At 44.0% G+C, this 22,154-nt stretch overlaps 1 protein-coding gene across 3 annotated transcripts in view; it reads left to right on the top strand.

Moving 5' to 3' along the window:
- The window catches only part of Tgfb3 (transforming growth factor beta 3), a 26,914-nt gene that overhangs the window by 2,609 nt on the left and 2,151 nt on the right, over positions 1-22,154 (top strand). For all 3 annotated transcript variants that reach the window (XM_010645551.3, XM_010645552.2, XM_010645550.3), the window contains 5 exons: positions 10,789-10,952; positions 11,237-11,366; positions 16,421-16,528; positions 19,138-19,309; positions 21,566-21,719. In XM_010645551.3, the coding sequence (XP_010643853.1) occupies positions 10,789-10,952; positions 11,237-11,366; positions 16,421-16,528; positions 19,138-19,309; positions 21,566-21,719 (728 nt within the window). The remainder of the gene's footprint in view (positions 1-10,788; positions 10,953-11,236; positions 11,367-16,420; positions 16,529-19,137; positions 19,310-21,565; positions 21,720-22,154) is intronic.

Below are 22,154 nucleotides of genomic sequence, written 5' to 3'. Positions count from 1 at the left end.
GGAGGGGGGTGGCTGTGGGGGCAGCGGGGATGTGTGTCTGGTGGAGGCTCCGGTCTGTGCGGAGGAGCTGGGGAACTTCTGGGTGAGACGTCTGTGTATGTTTGTACACGTGTGGAAGTCATGTGTGTTTACTGAACGGGGATTTTTAAAACCTCAATACAAGAGAGAGAAATTTGGCAGATGTTGAGAAACTGACAGCCCAGGAAAGAGGAATGTGAGCCACTTGTGGGCCAGGTTCTGGGTGCAGCTCTGTTTGCTTTTCCTACCAGCAGGTGTCCTCGCTGCCCTGGCTACCTTGACCAGGCCGCCTGGGAGGTGGGCAGTGGGCAGTGCCGGTGGGGTTGGGAAGGTGGGATGGAGCCCAAGGGGTGAGGGCTGAATAGCAGGGGTCAAAAGAAGAGTGGACAGATCTGGATAAAGGTACAAAAGGCCTCATTTGGAGCTGGCCCCACCAGGAGGAGTAGCCTGTGGTTACTGGCGAGGGATTCCCACTGTGCTTTCTGTGGCTGTTTGGAGCACCCTTCCTTAGGATGTGGCTGCCATGGCAGGTGGAGGCTGGAGGCTGAGACTGAGCTGGATAGAGCTCCCTGCCTGGGGTCCACTGGGTGGGGCTGGTTCAGGATCTGCCAGGAGCCTGCAGTTTCCAGAGGAACTCAACAGCTGGATGGCTGAATCTTCAGTTCCCTGGTCACTCACCAAGGCAGGTAACCCAGACAGGTGTGGCCACAAATGTCAAAGGAGAGTGGAAATCTGAGGCCAGCAGACGTCTAAGCCAAGTCTAGGGAAAGAGGGCAAGACTCGGACCTTTGTGGCAGGGGTCAGGAGGAGGACTCCAAGGGAAAAGGGATTGTGAGTCAGAAGGGCCCACCCAGTCTGGAATCCTCAGCTGAGAATGAATGAGCCACATGGGTGCCAGGCCATTCAGGTGTGTGTGGACATTAATTTTTGAGTCAAAGTAAGGCTCCACAAATGCTGGGCAGCTTCTGGGCTGCAGCACAAAGACCTTATGACTGCCACACGTGGAGTGGCCATAAGACTGCTGAGCAGGATTCTGGCCTGGGTCAACTCAGCACAGTGAGCAGAATCCTATTCAGGATACTAGAAACTGCCAGCGCCTCATGAGACAAAGCAAAGCCAAGGACACTCACAGGTACATGCAGGAAACAGGCCCAGGTTCTCTGGAGCTGTTGGAGGTGACACAGAGATTGAGCAGGTGTGAACCTGGGCCTGCTGGTCAAGCACTGGGCTGGCCCTAGATGCACAAGGCACACTAATTATAAAGAAGGCAGTGGGCAGATGCAAATGCCCACCAGATACTGAGCCAGAGAGAGCCATCATCAGGGGAGTGTGAGGACTGCTCTGGGACTGCAGGGTAGCACTGGCAGGGTCTCAATGCCACAGGGGGATGGTAATGAGATATTCCACATTTTATCACTCCCAGGCACCCCCTATCCTGTGGATGAGCCAGTCAGAAAGAAGTGACAGTAAGAGATGGGACAAAGCAACAGGGATCCCTAGAGGGGAAAGTGAAAGAAACAGTAATTTCTGGTGGTATAGGAAAAAGAGCACCACAGTGAAAGCATAGAGAGCCCATCCTCTGGTCTGCACTGTTATAGAGCCTCATTATCTCCCTACTTTATGAGGAAATTGAGATATGGGTCAGTTAAATAATTTGTCCAAAAAGGGCAGGGGCTCTAAGCTACATGTGGTGCAGAATGCATGCTGTTAATGCATGCATGCACATTTTTAGTCCATCTTTCACCAGTAGGCTCCAATGGAACTTTAATTTACAGCACAAATGAACCCTATGTTGGCCCTAGCAGGAAGGGACAGAAGCTATTGCCTTAGAAGCCCAGGTGGCAGAATGCATAAAAGATAACTGGATTTGTTCTTAGCACTTTGTGTTTTTGTTTTTTCTTTGGGCCAGGAGGTTCATCCTGCTACAAATATTCTCCCAAATTCAGTGAAAGGGTTTTCTTTATTTAATGAAGAGTTTTAAGCCAGGTAAACAGCTGTGCAAAAGTTGCTTCTCTGAGCCTCAGTTTCCTCATCTGTAATGCTGGAGATGATCTCTAAACTCCCTTTCACCTGGAAGGATTCTGTAATTTCATCTGGGTGATGCGGGTCTCTGCTGGGGTATACAGGCAAGACTCCCAGGTCCTTTTATAATTCCAGGATTTTGCCTGACCACGTGGTGGGAGAGACACAGCCTTTTCATTTCTGTGGTCATCCATCTTACCAAGATATCATCAGTGTAGGTGTCGTTTTAACTTCTGGCTTAGAATTATCTGTGTCTGGTGGAAGACTCTTGTTGTTTTCAGTGCTAAGACAACTAGCACTCTCAGAATTCTTGAGTGAAGAGAAAACTTGGTATTTTAGCCCTTCTTTCCTGGCTGCTTACTGTAGATTTTGCAACTAAAAGACATTTCATATTGAAGAACTCATATACACTAAGTGGCAATGCTTTGCACACAGAAGGACAGCAGTTCTCCACGTGTGGATTTCTGCATCTCACTTCTGGGGGTGGGGTTCTAGGGAATCTTGTGTATTCAACAAGCTTAAGATTTACTGATCCAGGGCAAAGCCTTTCCTTTGAAGAGTTGCAAATGCAAGTTACTACAGAGACCAGGCCAGTGATGCAAATGATCTTGAAGAAAAGCCACGGCCCAGGCATCCTGATAAAGTGAATAGTATGCTTGCCCTTGGTGTCATAGAGAAAGTAGGTGTGTGTGTCTGGAAGAGAGCAAGAACCTGGAACCCAGGGACCTGTTGAAAGAGGCAGCCACTATTCAGCTCCTGGTGATTTTTGTATTCAGAAATGTAGGACCAGTTTGTCTACGGTTTCACCATTTCCCAGAAAAGCAGAAAATCTGGATCTTTCTGTCAAATCTCCTAATTCTTAACGTGGGTTTAAAATGTTTATGGGCTTCTGGGTTGAAAACTGTAAACATGATGCATGGGCCAAAGAGTACATCTAACTAGCTTAAATAGAAATCCTTTCAAAGTTGAAATCCATTAAAGCAGTGGTTTCTCAAACTTGTAGAACATCCGAAACCATGGTATTCTTAGCAGAAAACTGTAAACTGTGGTTCTCAACTCTGGCTTGATGCATGATGCATGGGCCAAAGAGTACATCTAACTAGCTTAAATAGAAATCCTTTCAAAGTTGAAATCCATTAAAGCAGTGGTTTCTCAAACTTGTAGAACATCCGAAACCATGGTATTCTTAGCAGAAAACTGTAAACTGTGGTTCTCAACTCTGGCTTCACATTAGAATCATCTGGAGAGCTTTCCTAAAAGTGCCATGCACTCATCCAGTATAGTCAGAATCACTTGGGGTGGGGGCAGATGTCACCTGGTTTTAAAGCTGTCCAGGTAGGTGGTTCTACTGTACAGCCAGGGTAGAGAAGTACAGCCTCAATGAAATATGGAGTTCTTTCATGGAAACCCACACAAGTGATGGTGTGTGGAAACATTTAAAAAGGTAGTTTGCTGCTTGCCTCCACAGCACAAGGTCCTGAGTTTGAGCCCCGGTACCAAAAAAAAAAAAAAAAAAAAAAAAAAAAAAAAAGTAGTTTGCTAAACATGCTATTTCCAGGTTTTTTCACCAATATATTGCATACAGATATTTTGCTTGTTTCTTTCTTTTCTTGCTCCCTAAAGCAAAACAGAGAACATGGCATCTGTCATCAGTATCTGTGTTTCTGTGCAATTGAAAAGCTGGTCATAATTGCATTAGTAAAAGTAGTACCCTTACTCCAGCTCTTAACAGTGCTCGTGCTCTGCAGAAGCACAGCTTAGGAATCACAGAACAGACCGGATGCTGGCTCTTGTCTGAGGCACAGGTTGGACCTCTAGGCCCCTTTGGAGGATGCCTGCCACATTTTGTTGATGAAACCATCCCTCTACTGGATGATTTCCCAGGTTTCCTCCAACTTCTAGTGTCCCTTCCTCAGTAAGTGGGGTGTGACCAGAAATCTGTGCTCAAATCTCACTTCTGCCACCTACTAGCTAAATGACCCTGGGAAAGTCATTTAACATTTCTGATGTTCAGTTTCCTCATTTGTAGAACAACTAATTTCACCTATTCCCCAGGATTTTTAGAAGGTCTGATGAGTTAATAAATGTTCTAGAAATGCTCACTTTAGCAGTACATATACTAAAATAAATGTTCTAGAAAATATAAGGTGGTGTCATTACATTTTGCTCATTTATTTGTGCTCTGATTCATTCCACAAATTATTTAAAATATCATTATTATTTGGCAGGCTTAATTATCAAAGAGATTGTATTTACATTTTTTGGTTTCTTTTGAGAAAGTTCTTGTTTTGTTTGTTTTTTTTAATAAGGGATTGAACTCAGGACCTTGTGCTTGCCAGGCGTGGTGCCACTGAGCTACATCCCTGGCCCCAGGCAGTTCTTTTATTTTATTTTTTTTGCATTTTTTTTATTATTAAAGATTGCAAACATACATGATAACAAGAAATGAAGATACTAAATAAAAATTTCAAATATACATGTATATGACAGCAAAAAAGGATATGAAATAAACAAGAATTTATGTAACACAGACTAATCGAAATACATTAGTTTGATATGATCTTCAAACATTATGTTCTTTCTCATTTTCTTATATTTTTGAAATAATGTAATTATAAATAAAACAAAGTTACATATTATAGTTGAAAAACTGTCCTCAAAATTATGATTTATAAACTCCTTGGTTTTATTAATTGATAAATATCATATACTTGTTGATTGTACCACTTACATTTTCTAACAAAACTTCCCACAGAAAAAAATATATTTATATTTGAAATTCAAAAGCAACTAAAAAAACATTCACATTTTTAAGATCAGATTTTTCTGTTTCTATTTTATTATATCCCATACTTACTTTTATTATATTTTTATAAGCATAATGATAGAATTTAACACCAATAGATATGTAATATTCTTCCCAAACGAATGACTATGAATTAAGTCAAGCATGTAATTTAAAGAAATCATAAGGTTGCCAGAGAAACTATCAATATGCCAAATGTGCACAATCCTACCACATTCATGCCCACGTTTCCCATTTAATAGTGCACACATATATGTAAAAACATACACCCCACACATATATGCAATGCATATTTTCTACAATACAATATATACTCAGTTATAATAAAACAGTGCAGTGATGTGTGGAATGTTGATGATTTGTATAATTTGAGAAAAAACAAATATCATCTTTGAGGGAGTTGGAGAATTTGTAATATGTACCAGATACTAAATGATATTAATGATTAAGTATAGTTATAATAAAATTTACTTAAAAATTAATATTCATCATCAGTAGAAAATAGGTAAAAAGACATATTGATAACATAACAACATTTGTCTTATCAAATTTCCAAACAAACAAGCTGTAGTGACAGAAAAGGAAGTCTGTAGAAAGCAGAGATGAAAGAGGAAAATGACAGATGGACCTTAATACTTTTCATACTACTCATATACACAGATTTCATAAATTCTCAAATAAAAAAGCAAAGAAAATGAGAGCCAAAATAACTAATCATTTTGGTAGTCCAACATATAGAGACAAGGATTAATGTATTGATAAATTTTTAAAATATGAAATGTAAAGCCTGAGATTTAGCTCAATAGTGCTGCACCTGCCTAGCCAGAACAATGTGCCAAGTTTAATCCCCAGCATCAGAGGAAGAAAAAGAAAAAGGAAAAAAAGAAGAAAGGAAAAAATATATATACCTTCTGACATACTCAATAAATTAAAAATAAATTATTTGTTTTCTCTTCCTCTTGAATTGTTCCTTTCTCAAGGATGTAGTGAACTTCTTTGTCTCTTTCAATCAGTTTAAGTTTGAAACTTACTTTATCTGTGAATAAGATTGCTACCCCTGCTTTGGGGGGGGGGCTCCTGTTACATGAAGAAGTTTTCTGTTCTTTCACTTTCAGTCTATGAGCTTCTTTTTACACTAGACGTGTCTTGTATACAACATATTATTGGATCTTGCTTCTTAATCCATTCTGCTGGTCTATTTCACTTGATTGGTGAATTGAGGCCGCTAATATTGATGGTTATAACTGATATGTACTAACTTATTATCATTTTTTTTTCGCCTTCTCCTTTTAGTTTCTTGGCTTGCCTATTTGATTTGCTCTGTTGGGCCTCAATGTGTTGTTACCTTCATTGTCTTTTTCTAGGATATTGTTTAGAATTCGTTGTAGTGCTGGTTTGGTATTCATAAAGTTTCTCACGTGTTCTTTATCATGGAAATATCTTATTTCCCCATCCATTTTAAAAGAAAGTTTTGTAGGATACATCAGTCTAGATTGGAGGTTGTTTTCTTTTAGTACTTGAAATATCTCATTCCAGGCTCTCCTTAACCTAAGGCTTTGTTTTGAAAAGTCTGCTGTGATTTTGATAGACTTTCCTTTGCATGTAATTTGTTTCTTGTCTCTTACTGCTTGTAGTATTTTGTTCTTCTGTTGGGTTTCTGGGATCTTGATTATTATATGTCTAGGTGTAGATTTTTTTTTATCACAGTTGGAGTCCTATATGCCTCACTTATCTGTATGTCAAATTCTTCCCCTCTGTTTGGGAAGTTTTCTATAATTAATTCTGTGAACAGCTTTTTTAAGTCATTTACATTTTCTCCTACTACTTGAATTCCTATCAATCTTATGTTATTCTTCTTAGTATCATCTAAGAGTTGTTGTATCAATTTTTCATGATCCCCTACTGTTTTTAAGAGACCTCTGTTTTCACGGTCACTGACTGAATTTTTATCTTCTTTATCTGAGATTCTATCTTCGGACTCTTTTATTCTTTTGTGAACACTCTCAATGGAGTTTTTAATCTCCTGGATATCTGTTTGAATCTGTCCTATGGATTCCATTTCTTTCTTGTATCGGGTTGTGTCTCATATTCTTTCTTATGCTGGGCATTCATGGCTTCTATCATGGTCCTGAGCTCATTAATTTTCCTCTCAGTTTCTGTTCTAGAGTCACGAATTATAACTTTCATTTTGCTCATCATCTCTATGATTATCTGGGAAATCACTTCTCTTTTATATTTCTCTAGAGCCTGACTGATCAGTTTTGTTACTTCCCGTGCCTTGAGTTCAGGGTGTCTTGATGATTCACTATTAGACTTTTCATCCTCATCTGCCCCACTGTTTGCCATTGGTGAACTAAGTCTGTCCTTGTTGGGTGTCCTTATTTTAACCTTTAGATTATTACTTAAATCTTCCTGATATAGTTGGGCTGCAGCCCATGGGTCTCTAATGACTCATAGACATTCTCATTTTCATAATACTGAAGAAAACAGCTCATTGAATCAATCACAATCCTTTATCCTAATTGATACAATTAGGATACCACAATATAATGAAGCACAATTTGCAAATTGACCACTTATGGTAGTCATCAATCTATCACCTTCAAACTATGTGAATTTAATTAAAATCAAGAAGCAATCCAAAATATACTTACAGTAAATAAACTTTTCAATAAGGATATTTACCACTTACAGTGGGGGCTTAAAACAAAGTTAAGACAAGAGGAGTAGATAAGTGTAAGAATTAGAGAAGGTTTCATATGAAGCCAAAAGACACAGAATGACCAGACAATTGTCAGGAAATTGTTAAATTCAAAAAGAACAAACAAAATATAAATATAATAACCCTTGAGTGAGGTAGAATAACATAAGAAAAGAACATAAAGAGAAAAAAATAATGAAAGAAGAAATCTGAATTAGGACAAGAGCAGAAACAAAAAGGGAGATGAGGGATACTAAAGTGGAGTAAGAGACTGACTTAGAGAAAGAAAACAAAAAGAAAAAAAAGAATTTGCAGAGTAGGATGAAAAAAAGAAAGAAAAATGAGTTTGAAGGGCCTCTTTCAGACTATATCACTGCTGTCATAATATACAATATGTGCTGCCATTTGCAGAACCGAGTCCCCTGATCTCAGCTAGCTGGTGGCAGAACCCCACAAAGCAGACTGAGCTCGGGCTGCAAGGCCCAGACTGAGTTCCCTGACCTCCTAAAGGGTTGAACTCCACTCAGTTCTACCATAAGTTTCCCCCACCACTTCTTTAAAGATGTTCAAAGATGAAAGTACCAGAAAATACTCTTTATGACCACCTCTGCCTCTACAGAGTAGGTCCAAAGACTGGTACAATCAGGAGGTCTAAAAGTGCAAGGGGGAAGGTGGGGGTGGAGGTTTGGGGGTGCTCGCGCGGCTACCTTTCTAGTGTTGAAGATGGTGGCAGCGGTCCCAGCAGGGGAGGGGCCCAGCCAAGAAGGCCCTCTGGCGCTGAAGATGGTGGGCCCAGGCAGTTCTTTTTAATAAGTAATGACTGCATGTAAACTTTGCTTGATAGTTCCAGTTGGCTTGTATCAGGTAACTCATGGTGACACTGGCCAAGACCCTTTTGGATATGAGTTTCTTCATCTGAAGAGGGTTCCTCAGGGTGACTCCAAATGTCCTTTCTAACTCTATTGGAAATCTATAGATCCAAGAGATAGAAAAAGACTCTTTCAATCTCCTTAAAATCTCCCTAAAATTCTCAGCAAGAGGAATCCATCTTGGTGCATCCGGGTGTATGATTGATGGGCTAAAAGGAACCAAGGAGGGATGGTCATTAGGGGGTCCTGAGAGCTCACTCAGGTTTTTCCCCATCTCCTTCCCAGTGCCTCTGGCTCTTCTTATTTGCAGGTGTCATTTTCCATTCCCCTTCTTTCTACAGCAAGGTGCATATTGCTCTCACTTACCCTTCATTCTGTCTTACAGACAGTGACTGGGGCAGCTCATATAATTGAAACCAGACTGATGACAGTTCTTTCCACACCCAACCGTCAGTCCTTATGAAGTCCAACTAACTTATTCAGATCCAGATTTACTAACTTGTAAACTTGCACATTAAACCACTATCACCAGTGCTGGGGGTATTCTCAGTGGTAGAATACATGCTTGCCATGCCCAAGACCCTGTGTTCTATCTCCAGCACCAAAAGAAGAAAAGAAAATGCTATCACTGATTCCTCTCCCTGGTTCTATCTAAAATGGCTCAGCAAAGAGTTGGCAGTATTTCTTCTTTGAAGGCCAATTATTAATCAGGGCTTCATTAGTGGCATTCACACATTTGTTTTCCTGACATCTGTTCCATTAATTTTCTAAGAACCAGTGTCAGGCCCACCAGATGGCAATTTCCAAAAACACTCACTCATCCTTTCCTAAAGATCAGTAGCACATTTGCTTGTTGCCAGCCTCTGATCCGCCCGCCTTGTCCATGACTTCCTAAACCACCCCTCAGGGTGATTATGAGCTCATTCCAGCCATGTCCATTATGTGTGGAATCTGGGTCCTTGGGCTTAAATTTCAAGTTTGGGCCTTTGTTACCATTTGTGTCGAAAGGTTTTCTCTGGGTGTTAATGCTGCTCAGACCTTGAGGTTGTAAAGCACACTGAGGAGAAATGGGGTCTTTACCTCTATTTTATCTGGCTCAGAGGGGTGGGAAAGAGCATTTGCCACCTTCTGTCTGGTGAGCAGGGTGACAGAGGCTGGCAGAACACACACTGTCAAGGACAGAGACCCTTCAAGGGAAAGGAGCCAAGGGCAGCTAACCTGCTAGGTTCAAGAAACAATTATTTTCCTGCTGAGCTATTTGACATACAAGCCCACTCCATCAGGTCTAAACCACAGAATTGACTCTGTTACTGTGCCACTCAAACACCTTCTGTAGCTCTCTACTATTAATGGGACAAAATTCAACCTAATTGGGCATCATGGAACACGCCTATACTCCCAGCTGCTCAGGAGGCTGAGGCAACAGGATTGCAAGGTCAAGGGCAGCCTGAGCAACTTAGTGAGCCCTTGTTTCAAAAGAAAAAATAAAAATGGCTGGGGTTGTAGCTCAGTGCTAGAGTGCCCCTGGGTTCAGTCTCTAGCACCCCCAAATCTAACCCCTCTGACCTGTGAGTCTCCCTACACGCAGTCCCAGTGTACTATGACTTTGTCTCATTCAGTGGTAGCCTTGCAACCTTGGGTCCCTCTTTCTGTCTCATATTTCCTCTGCTCTGTGCCTTTGCCTCTAGCAGTGTCTGCACATAAAATTTCTTTTCTCCCCATCCTCACACCACATCCTCCTACAGGGCGTGGATCTATGGGACACCTCTTCAGCACAATGCCCCCTGCTCTCCCTCCCTTATTTCCTGCAGCAGCTCTTCTGCCTCCCTTCCTATGCTCCTATAACTGGGGTCCCTGGATTAATGAACTCCCTTGGGTATTAATCCCCTGGAAATCAGGGCTGTATTCCCTTCCTATGCTTTACACATAGTATTTGCTGTATGTGTGTTCAATAAATGAATGAATGTCTGAAACAACAAGCACACAAGTGAATCAACCAGGTATAAGATAAACTACTAGGGGGATAGCTGTTATCTTTTAAGAATCCATTTTTCTAAAAGAATAGAAAAACCAGGCTGGAGAGCTTAGAAGACTTGGGATATCAAGACATTGGAAGGAGGGGCAATTATGCATGGTCAGTTTTAGTGCCATGTTCTGGGGCCCTGAGAACGCTTTGCTTCTTGCCCAAGCCAGCATGTGACTCCAGGGTCACCAAGAATCTTCCTTCTATCTCCACCTTTGGTTCTGAGGCCTCAAGCCTCTAGGAATGGAGGTCACAACTGGGACTGCAGCCACCTGGTACGTGTCTGTTGGCAGCATCTGTTCCTGTGGGTCTTACACTGTGCCTCTCCCCACCACTTTTTGTACCCTAGATGAGCTGGCTGTCTGCCCCAAAGGAATTACCTCCAAGATCTTCCGCTTCAACGTGTCCTCAGTGGAGAAAAATGGAACCAACCTGTTCCGGGCAGAATTCCGGGTCTTGCGGGTGCCCAACCCCAGCTCCAAGCGCACCGAGCAGAGGATCGAGCTCTTCCAGGTACCCTTCTCAGGACAGAGCCCACAGACCGGAAGCCAGCTCCTTGGCTATTTCTGGCTTCCACTGGGCATGGAGGTTGGCAGACCTGGGTTGGAATCCTGCCTTCTCGGAGCCTTAGTTTCCATGTCTGTCTGTCATTAAGAAGATTGAGGATTACCAAAGCTGTGCAAAGGCCGTGACATTCATGAACCTTTCCTTCCCGCTGCTCTGCTTACCTGTCCCCCTGCCTTGCAAGCTATCCTGTAACCCATGCTGTGCCCTGATCTCCATTCTCTGCCCTGTAGATTCTCCGGCCAGATGAGCACATCGCCAAACAGCGCTATATCGGTGGCAAGAATCTGCCCACACGGGGCACTGCCGAGTGGCTGTCTTTTGATGTCACTGACACTGTGCGAGAGTGGCTGTTGCGAAGAGGTAGGTGGACGGTTAGTTAGGATGAGCATTTTGGAAGGCAAGTCAGGTCTTCTGTCTTTCATGAGAGGGCAGAGGGTAGAATGGGCTCCAAGTCTCTGCATATTCTCTATTCATTCACTCAACTAATATGCAATGCTCTAAATCAGGCTGTGGGGATTCAGCAGCAAAGAAGATAGATGAAGCCTCAGATCTTTGGGTTTTCATTCTGGTGGAAGAGACAAGTAATGAACAAGGAAACATACTGTTGGATTTTAGATCATGATAATAGAGCATAATACGATAATGACTGAGTGTTCAGGAAAGGTCTCTCTGAGGGAGGAATTCCTGCACTGAGATCTGAGTGAGGAGGAGGAGTCAGCCTTTGGAGATCAAGTTGAAGGTCAGATAAAGGACATCCTAAGCAAAGCAAATGGGGAAGCCCAGGTGCTCAGGGAAACCAGCTTGATTTGTTGCAGCAGCTGCAGACAGACTGGTCTACTGGAGCATAGCAAGTAAGCTAAGGCCGTATGATGTAGGGCCTGTCAGGCCACGGCAAGGCTGTAGGACTTATTCCGAGTGTGATGAGAAGCCAGGGAACGCGATAAGCAGAACTGGGGTATGGGTGAGATGAATTTTGGTGGACACTTTTAAAAGACTCCTCTGGTTGCCATGAGGTCAAGGGAAGAGGCAGGAAACCATGTAGGGACCAGTATAGCAGCGAAGATGAAAACAGTAGAGGCTTAGACTTAGGGCTATAGCAGTGGATGTGGTGATTACAGGGGTTTTTCTATATTTTGGAGGTAGAGCCCATGGAGCAGTTTGATTAGGCGAGGCATATAAAACACAAGAGCAGACTTCCAAATTTTTGAACTAAGCATCCAGATGATATGGAGTAGAATAGGGATAATGGGAAGAATAACATGTGCCATTTTGGCCAATTAGGTTGGAAAGGTATGGGAATCACCCAACTAGAACTGTCTAATAGGTGTATCAAACTTCATGCGTCCTGGCTGGGCATCGTGGCACATGCCTACGATCCCTGCTACTTGGGAAGCTGAGACAGGAGGATTATAAGTTTCAGTCTAGCATGGACAACTTAGCAAGACCATCTCAAAATTTTAAAAAATATTAAAAAGGTCTGGGGCTGTAACTCAGTGGTATAGGGTCCAGCATTCAATCCCCAGTACTGGAAAAAAAAATTCACATGTCCTAAATATCTTACCCATTCACTTTTTCTGCCTATCTGGAAAAGAGGGAATGGTCCTTCCCCTGAAAACCTCACAGAGCTCATTTAAGGATCAAATATATTTGAGAGAACTTCCTGGCTTTCAACGTGTTTGGTAAGAGTAAACATGTTTTATTATGTCTGATAAGGAAGCACAGATGATGTCTGACAAGGTGCAGTTAGGTGAATGCAGGGACCCAGATCATCTGGCCTGGACAAGAGCATGAGTTCAGAGGTCTCATGATGTCGTCTCTGCATTTGCATGGCTGGTACTGCTTGGTGTGACGGCTCGGTGGGTGGGGGCTGCATATGGTGGTCTCATCTGTCCCTTCTCTCCGTCTACTGTCAGCAGCTGCAATAAAACCACAATCCATCCACAGAGTGGTGGCCAGAGTCCCTGAGGCGGGTGACCCTTCTGTATCCTTGGGGTTTTAGGAAACTAGAGGTTAAAACTTGAAGGCAGAGATCCTAAACCACTTGGCCTACATAGTGTTTTAAATTTAACTAGTGGTCAACATTTTTTTTTTTTTTTTAGTTAGGACATTTCACATAAAGCATAGACTTAGGACATTTCTTGAAACATCGGAAGACTTCCTTGTAGCGATCCACCAGAGATGAGTCATGGGCACCCCTGGAGATGGAGTGTACATTCTTCTGTGCCCAGAGTCCCTGCTGTTCCTTGGTGTCCCTGAGTGCAGGGCTGCCTGTTCCTACCTAACATTGTTGTGGCACAATTTGCTCACTGACATGCCCTGCATGGGCTCTGTAGGCATCATCCGAGTTCTTGAGCCCCATCGAAGGGGCCTTAGGTGGCGGCTGAGTTGGCAGATGGGCAGCTGGAGATCCTGCCCCTGTCCTACTGAGTGGGAGGCAGAGCCTGGGAGAAGCCACGTGACTCTGCTGACAGCAGCACCACTGGGAACTCTGACTCAGAGCCCGCATGGCTGCAGGAAGGAGGGGCTGGGGAAATTAATCTCTTTGCTGCCCTGTCTGATTTTGATCATCTCCACCTGGGTTTCTTTGAAGCCCTGGGCACTTGGAGTTCTTATTTTCGCAGCTGCAGAACTCAATGAGAACTTTGCATGGAAAATGATTTCCATCTTTCTTGAGACATCAGAAAAGATAATTTTGTAATAAAACCTATGGGTCCCCCGCCCATCATCTGTATTACCGATGGTTTTGAAGTTAGCTTCTTCATTGGAACCTTCAGTTCCTATTTAGGCAGATTCTGCCCGCCCCCCATCTACCTCTGAATCATAGCACAGGCCTTTCCTTATGGAGTGCACTGAGTCCCCGAATCAGGTCACAAATGGACTCTCACTGGTGGTATGGATTAATGAGGAATTTAGTTGTATCTGTGATTTTGGATTCATTCAGCGAGCATCTGAGAGTCCATGTGTCACCAGGTACCCAGGAAGGAGCCTTCTCTAGGATGGAGGATTTGGGTTCTCAGACCCTTGTGTTATTTCTTCTACATCTGCAGCTTCTCAGCATGCAGAGGCAAGCTGGGCAGGAAACGTGCCGAGCGCCATGGCTTAGGACAGATGGGACACTAAAAGCACAACCATTTTGCACGGTGGTGAATGTGTAGGAATCTTTCTTGGTGCTCCCTGTCACCCATTCTTTGCCCCTCCTTGTCTCTGATGTTTAAGAGTGTGGGATCTGGCACAGAACCCTCAGTCTGTGTTTGAATCCCAGGACTACTCCCTACTGGGGAGACCTTGCCCAGGTCATTGAATTTCCCTCAGTGTCCTCATCTATACAATGGGGATAAAAACGTTTTTCACTTCGTAGGATTATTGTAGAGACTAAATAGGTCAATGCTTGTAAAGCCTTAGAGAGTGTTTGATAGGCAGTGATGCTCAACAGTGGTGGCCCTTGGTGCCATCATTTGTAAGCCCTCTACTTAGATAGAGCCCGTTGGCCAAACCGTCATCTTATGCTGACCACCTGTACTCAAGCCTTACTCTTCCCAACACATCTGTATACACCTTGGCTGTCTAACTCAAGATTCATAGAACTTGCCCCCTCCTGGTCTCTCCCAGTCCAGCTCATTTTTTTTTTCTTTGCGATACCAGGGATTGAACTCAGGACCTTGTACTTGCAAGGCAGGCATAGCACTAGCTAAATCCCCAGCCCCCAAATTGGCTCATCTTGAAGAGGAAGTGCACTGTGTGATTGGGTAGCTACTCTGGCTCCTTCTTCCAGCTTCCTTAGGGCAGGAAGAAAACACTTCCTATCCCTCCTTCTCTTCTTCTCTAGCTGGGTCTCTGCTGCCTTGTTATATTGCCCTGCCTCCCCCCACTGGGCTAACCTTCTGGAACAGAGATCTTTAAGCTTAGCAGCTATCCGTGTGTCCCAGAGGCTGCTCTGAAATGGAGCAGAACATATTTTGTTAGGCTCTGGAGTTTATGGAAGAAGGGAACCAGCTGTTAACCAGCTAGGACTGGGATGGCCAGGAATACCTTATGGTGCCTGAAAGCACTGAGCCTTTATCGTTCTGCCCTCAAGAAGGGTACTGAGTGAGCCAGGATGGACTGTGGGGTCTTCCCTGAGGATACCAGGTTTTGGGAAGACTCTAGTCTGGCACCAGGCCCAATGATCACACATGACTGCAGGGAGAAGTCAGCTTGCCGAGACACTAACACTGAAGCAGAAGTGGCCACCCACCATGACCTCTTCTCTACCTGGCCGCAGCTGGCTGCTACCCCAGGGTCAAAAGAGCTGCCCTGCCGAGTCTCACTCACCAGAGCTGACACTATGCCTGATCCCGCCTGGTTTCCCCTCCACGAAACTACTCGATTCACTGAAAGCTTTTCATTTACTTCTTATTTTTCTTTCCACTTCACTCAAGCCTATTTACCGGTTTTCCTGCCTCCTTGACTTTGATTATCAAAACACATAATCCCACAACTAATCAGAAAAAGGGCTAGAGTGGGCCTTCTTGCACTGGAATGTGTCACCAAGGCCTGGTACCTCTGGGGTTCCACGTGCTCGTTCTCTTGGAGGTCGTGTCATCTTGATCTTTGACCATGGTGCACTGTCACTGTCTTGGGCCTCTTTTCGAATTTTACAGCTGTCTTCCCAAGCTGTTCATCTTGGCGAGCCGTCCACAGTCCTCACATTCCATTATGGCGAACAAAGATTTTTCCAAGAAGAAACCTCCAAGTAATGTCTACCTAATTATGTCCTTGCTCCTAAGGAAAAATATGGCCAAACACATCATATCCACAGTCATATCCTGGAAGAAAGGCTGGCTGATTCCGTTTTGGTTGATTCCGCTTCTCATTGGCAGGAGACTTTGCCTCTAGCACTGACTCCTGACTTTGAATCCTGTTTCTCAGCCTTCCGTCTTCCATCGTATGGCCCTTTAAATCTACGGCCTTGGGTCACTCTTCCTCTGTTCTGAAGTGCTTCAGTTACTCCCCTTCTTCTTGCCTCCAGTCCCTGCCTCTTTCCCTCACCCTTCTTCAGCAGGTTGGCTTAACTATCTCCTCTCCCAAAAAAGAGTGGGGATATTTTTTTCTCTTCCTGTTTCTTGTCCTTTTGTCCCTGATCAGATAAGCTACAATTTTCTCTTAATACCATCCTTTGAAAATAGATGACTATTTCCAGTTCCTTCATGATGCCCACTGTTTACGCCCCCGTCTGCTTGTTCACGATGTGACAGAGATCTGTGGGATGTGGTAACATGTGCCTGGAGTGTCACTCTGAGCTTTGGAAGCACTTTCTGTCTCCTGAGAGCCTCAGTATAACTCAGTTCCTGTGAGTGCCTCCGGGAGCAGGGAGATGGCATACTATTCCACCACAGCAAATACGCTTCTCATCGACTCTCTGTTCTATTTTACAGAGTCCAATTTAGGTCTGGAAATCAGCATTCACTGTCCATGTCACACCTTTCAGCCCAATGGAGATATTCTGGAAAACATTCAAGAGGTGATGGAAATCAAATTCAAAGGTAAGAATAATGAATGTGGTTGGTGGGATTGGAAGGGGTTTAATGGGACAGGGCAGAACAGAAGACCCCTGCCACACTCTAAAAAAGGAGCCAGTCTTCTTCACAGAGATGGCTATTTTGTACTTGAGTGATTCTGCTTTGGCTCAAAACAATGAGTATAACTTTCATTTTATGGAGAATACAATAGCATCTAGAAGACCACGATACCGGTGAGAGTGTGAAATCATGTCGATCAACTGTTCAGAATCCAGTGAAATGAGGATGGGAATATCTCTTTCACAGGATGGTGAAAGTCGATGAGATCACAGCATTTGAAATGCTCAGCACATAAGAGTTGTCCTCCTTTTTCCCCCCAAAACCCAACTTTGATGGCCCTGAACATGACTGTTCTGACTATGAAGCTTTCCAGATGGTGTTGGGGCCCCCAGTCCTCATCCAGGCATCATCTGGGCTTGAATGATTTTTTCAGGGCTCAGGGTGTTTGACCGCAGGTATCTGTATAGAGATGGTGAAGCGGTTGAGAATCATTTTGGGTTTCCAATGTGTTCTGAGCCTTGACTTCCTCTAGGGTTCATGGAGGCTTTCTTTTTCCTTTCTCATTCCGGACAACCGAGAGGCATGAGTAACAGAAGCTTATCTGAGAAAAGGTGTAGGTTCCCCCCTTGGTTCCTGGGCCTCAGCAGTCCTCTCTACTGGTGTGGGCTCAGTTTCAGAGCCTTTTTTATTGTCGTAAGCTACAGATGTGACATGCTAATTACAAAATCTTTGAGCACACATTCGAGAAATGCAAATTAAAGCAACACTGAGAGTCCATCTCACTCCAGAAAGGATGGCTGCTATCAGGAAGTTAACCAATAACAAATGATGTCAAAGCTGTGAAGAAAAAGGAACCCTTCTCCATTGCTGGTGGGAGTGTAAACTGATTCAACCACTGTGGAAAACAGTGTGGAGCTTCCTCAAAAAACTAAAATAAGAGGTTCAATTTGACCCAGCTCTTCCCCTTCTAAGTATCTTCCACAAAGAGTTAAAAGTGATGTATGCACACCCACGTTTATAGCAGCACAATTTATTTTAGCTACATCTTGGAAACAGCCCATATGCCCACCAAAAGATGAATGTATAAAGAAAATGTGGTATTTATATACAATGGAGTACTATTCTGCCATAAAGAAGGATAAATTTGAGTCATTTGTGGGAACGTGGATGTGTCTTGAGCCCATAATCTTAAGTGAAATAAATCAGACACACAAGTTTAAATATTGCATAGTTTCTCTGTGTGAGAAATCCAAAGGGAGAGCTGGGGATTTAGCTCAGTGGTGCCGCTGCCTGCCTTGAAAGTGCAAGGTCCCAAGTTTGATCCCTGGTACTAAAAAAGAAGAAACCCAAAGAGTAAACGGTAAATGAGGAGCATAATGGAGGACAGATATTGGGAAGTAGGAAGAACATGTTCAGGTGGGAAAGGGAATGAGGGCAGGGAGGTGGAAAGGAAGGAAGGGAAAAAGAAAACAAGAAAGAACAAAATGGAAAGAAAGCTTTTGTTAAATGGGGGAGAAGAGACATAAAGAGAGGGGAAAAAGAATTAAAATATAGTATATACAGGCACACATTTCCTATGATGAATATGATCAGTATGTGTGACAAATATGTACTAATAAAAAGAATAAAGTTAAAAAAAAAAAAAAAACCTCGGCACAGAATTTCAGAATCTTCACCTCTGGTCCAGGTTAAGGTGAGACCTTCCCGCTGTTGTAAACACTTCCCTGGTTCTTAAAGATGTTCCAGGAAGGGAGCTTGCGATCCAGCTCTCCCATTCTATTCCAGATCCAAGGCCCCCCACCCTGGAGCTAAGTAAATTTTACTTTTCATGTGCCTGCCCCAGTCACGATGGCCAGCAGCTGGCCATTGTCCCCACAAACTAGATCTTCAGTTAGCTGAGACTCTTTCTAAGTTAGTATTCTATCTTTTGTTCAGATGAAATAGGTTCAAATGAAGTTGAACCAGAGTGAAATGAAGTTCCCAGGATTCATTGGCTGTCTTGTCACCTTTTATTATCTCATCTGAAATTTATAGTGAAAATACTTTCTGTAACTTAAGCACCAAATGTTAACAGCTATTCAAAGTCCTGTGTCTCCAGCTTCCACTCAGGCCATCGTAACTGTGTTGCCTTACATGTTGTCATCTGTATGGCAACCACTTCTGATTATGAGGAAACTCACACCCTGAGCTTCTAAGTCTCAGAATCTGAACTGAGATCCCAAAGATCTGTATTGGGTGCCTACCTAGGGAAAGAGATGTTTCATGGCTCCATGAGGACTCCTAGGAAACATCCTGGGAAAGGTGTTCCACACTTTGGAAGGTGTTTATATAGGAGTCATGACAGGATCTGAATGAACATGGGTATGTCGCATGGCAAGATCATGGTGATTACGGTGATTACTGTGTTCTGTTGATACTGAGTCCTCCATGCCATCTTCCCTATCCTGCAGTTAGAACCACCCCTTCTTTGGCAGACTGTGCTTCCCCTCCTCCTGGAATGGTCTGGGATAAGGGAGCAGTCTCCTACAGCTCTACTTTCCTTAGGAGATTGTTGCTTTCCCTCCCTTCTGCAGGGGTGGACAATGAGGATGACCATGGCCGTGGAGACCTGGGACGCCTTAAGAAACAGAAGGATCACCACAACCCTCACCTCATCTTAATGATGATACCCCCACACCGGCTCGACAACCCTGGCCAAGGGGGTCAGAGGAAGAAGCGGGCCCTGGACACCAACTACTGCTTCCGGTGAGCCTGTGCCCTCAGGGACCAGAATCTACCACGAGCCTCTTGTGCACAGGCCCTACACTTAAACTGCACTCGATTTCAGGTCCCTGAGACTATTCAATAACTTCTGCAGGAAAGAAAACTGGAAATTTGTAACAAATTTCTTCTTGTCTTTCTGCAGCCCACCTCTGTAAGGGCCTGGATGAAATAAATGAGGGAAAGGGTAGGGAGGAGAATGTTGTCATAGATTGGATTGGGGATGCTTGCTGAAGCCTCCCCATGGTGTTCATGGTTTTTGTTTGTGTTTTTGGTACCGGGGATCGAACTCGGGTCCTTGCGCTTGCAAGGCAGGCAGCAGAACCACTGAACTAAATCCCCAGCTGATGTTCATGTTTTAAGCACTCAGTGGGGGAGAGATTCATGTGGGAGTTTCCATTGAAGAAGTGCTCAGTTCCCTATGAAGGCTTCAAGGATACCACTGAACAGCAAGGGGGATTGGGCAGCTTTCATGTACAGGAGAAATCTGAGCTAGAGAAATTCATAAAAAATGTAGAAATAAACAAATATACAGAGATTGGAAAGGCACAACTTCTTTTTTTTTTGAAGAGTTGAACTGCTCATATACAAGGGAGGGATGAAAAGGTTTGTGTATCTTGCAAGTATGCAAATGTGCAAAATAGAAATTGATCGCATCCAGGAGACGGTTTGTAGGATAATGTGCCTTAAGAATTGCGAGCAACGAGTTCACCTTGGATGCCAGAAGGGCTTCAGAAAGGGATGGACTTTGAGCAGGGCCTTTGAAGATGGTGAGATTTGGGCAGGGAGGGATCTCAGAGGAGGAAGCACTTTGGGTAAAGAAAAGAGCAGGAGGTGGTCAGCTTGGATGGAGAAGGTGCCTCAGTGGAGTGGGGACGAACTGGAAACAGTTCAGACCTGGAAACTACCTCCTAGGTAGAACAGCTTAATGAGGGATGTCAAGGTTGAAGAAGAGAAGGTATGGGAGACACGGTGTAGTTGCTACCAACTGTCTGAAAGCTGACATCAAGATCTGCTCTGTGGGTCTCTATCTGTGAGATGAAATAGGTTCAAATGAAGTTGAACGAGAGTGAAATGAAGTTCCCAGGGCTCTCTATCTATGCCCTTGGCTGTAAGCAATAGTGACTTCAGGCACAGGGAGTTTCTTGTTCATAAGAGTCCTGTGGCAGCAGGCTTGGGATTGGTCTGGCTGCTAAACCGTGCCATCGAGGACACAGGCTTTCCCCCTTTCCAGTCAGCCACGCTTGGTATGTTGGCTTTTCGTCCTCATGCTTACAGTCGATTGCTATGGTCCATGCTTTGGTCAAGGTGATTACTAGAGCTCCAGGTATCTTGTCCATAGTTAAGACAAGAAGGAGGGAAGGAGAAGAGGCAGCAGTCTTCTTTTCCATCTGTTACTTTTATGAATAATCAGATCTTTGCCAGAACTTGCCCTCACCCCTTGCATACTTTAACTGTGATTGATCATGGTTCAGTTACATGGGCATCCCTGCCTGCAAGGGAGGCCAGGAAGAGGAGTATCTGGTGATCGGACTCCGTAATGGGAGGTTGGCAAGGGGAAGGGAGCTAGGAATGGCTACTGAGTATCTGTGCCCCCCTCCCCACCGGCCCCAGTTGGGGATCAAATTCAGGACCTTGCACTTGCCAGTCAGGAGCAGCACCACTGAGTTAAATCCCCAGCCCTTGGAATGGTTACTGAGTAGAAAACCTAGAGAGTCCACCTTAGAACCCACAAGAAGTCAGATACGGGCCATGTGGTAGCTGCTCTTGGAAGCAGCAACTCCTAGGTCTCAGCAGATACCCACTGAAGCACAGACTAAAATTCCCATGTGGCAAAGGATATTACTAAACAGATTTCTGCAGGCAGCAAAGAGGCCTGAGGACCAAATCTGGCTGACCTGGGATCATGGTTCTAATAGAAGGCTATGCCTTATTTTGGCTAAATGGCTTCAGGATTTAGTCTGAGCTGCTTGGTTGTATGTATTTTATATCTCTGTTTCGGTTTGTGATGTAAAAGGAGACAGGGCACCTTTATCTCTTCATTCCCTTCCATGCAGTATTTGTATGTTACATCCTTGGATACTCATGTTTAACACAGAAAAATGCCTTCTACTCTCTTCAGCTCCCTGCACCTGAACCTGGCTTCTGCTGATGAGGTCCACCTCCTGTGATGGGATGGGAGGACTCATTTCTTGGTGGTTTCTCTTTAGGTTGATTTCCTATAAATGCTTTTCATTGTAGCAACTTGGAGGAGAACTGCTGTGTGCGTCCCCTCTACATTGACTTCCGACAGGATCTGGGCTGGAAATGGGTGCACGAACCTAAGGGGTACTATGCCAACTTCTGCTCAGGCCCTTGCCCGTACCTCCGAAGCGCCGACACGACCCACAGCACGGTACGGAGTGGGGCATACGGGCTAAGCTGACCAGGCCACTTGTTAAACAGAACAAATGAATGATTGAATGGTGAATGTGTGGGCGGTCATCTCACTTAGTAAAAATCCCTTTAATAATGAGATGCTAACCTTGGCATCCTGGTTAGAACCGGGTCGTATCCTGTCCTTTAAAGTGCCTGCCACTGAGGTTGGGGGTAGAACTTATGCTGAGCATGTATGTGATCCTAGGTGTGATCCTCAGCTGAGAAAAATTTCCTATCATGGTTTCAAGCAGACTTTTTTTCTGCTCTCTCTTTTTTTTTCTGGTACTGGGATTGAACTCAGGACCTTGCACTTGGCAGGCAGCCATGGTGCCACTGAGCTACATCCCCGGCCCGCAAGCAGACATTTTATTTGCTTTATTTAAAGCTTCTTTTTTTTTTTTTTTTTTTTTTT

This window comes from Fukomys damarensis, unplaced genomic scaffold (genome assembly GCF_012274545.1).
Source record: "Fukomys damarensis isolate Sample0158 unplaced genomic scaffold, DMR_v1.0_HiC HiC_scaffold_21, whole genome shotgun sequence".
In the NCBI taxonomy this organism is placed as follows: Eukaryota; Metazoa; Chordata; class Mammalia; order Rodentia; family Bathyergidae; genus Fukomys; species Fukomys damarensis.
This window is presented reverse-complemented; position numbering and strand designations above follow the sequence as displayed.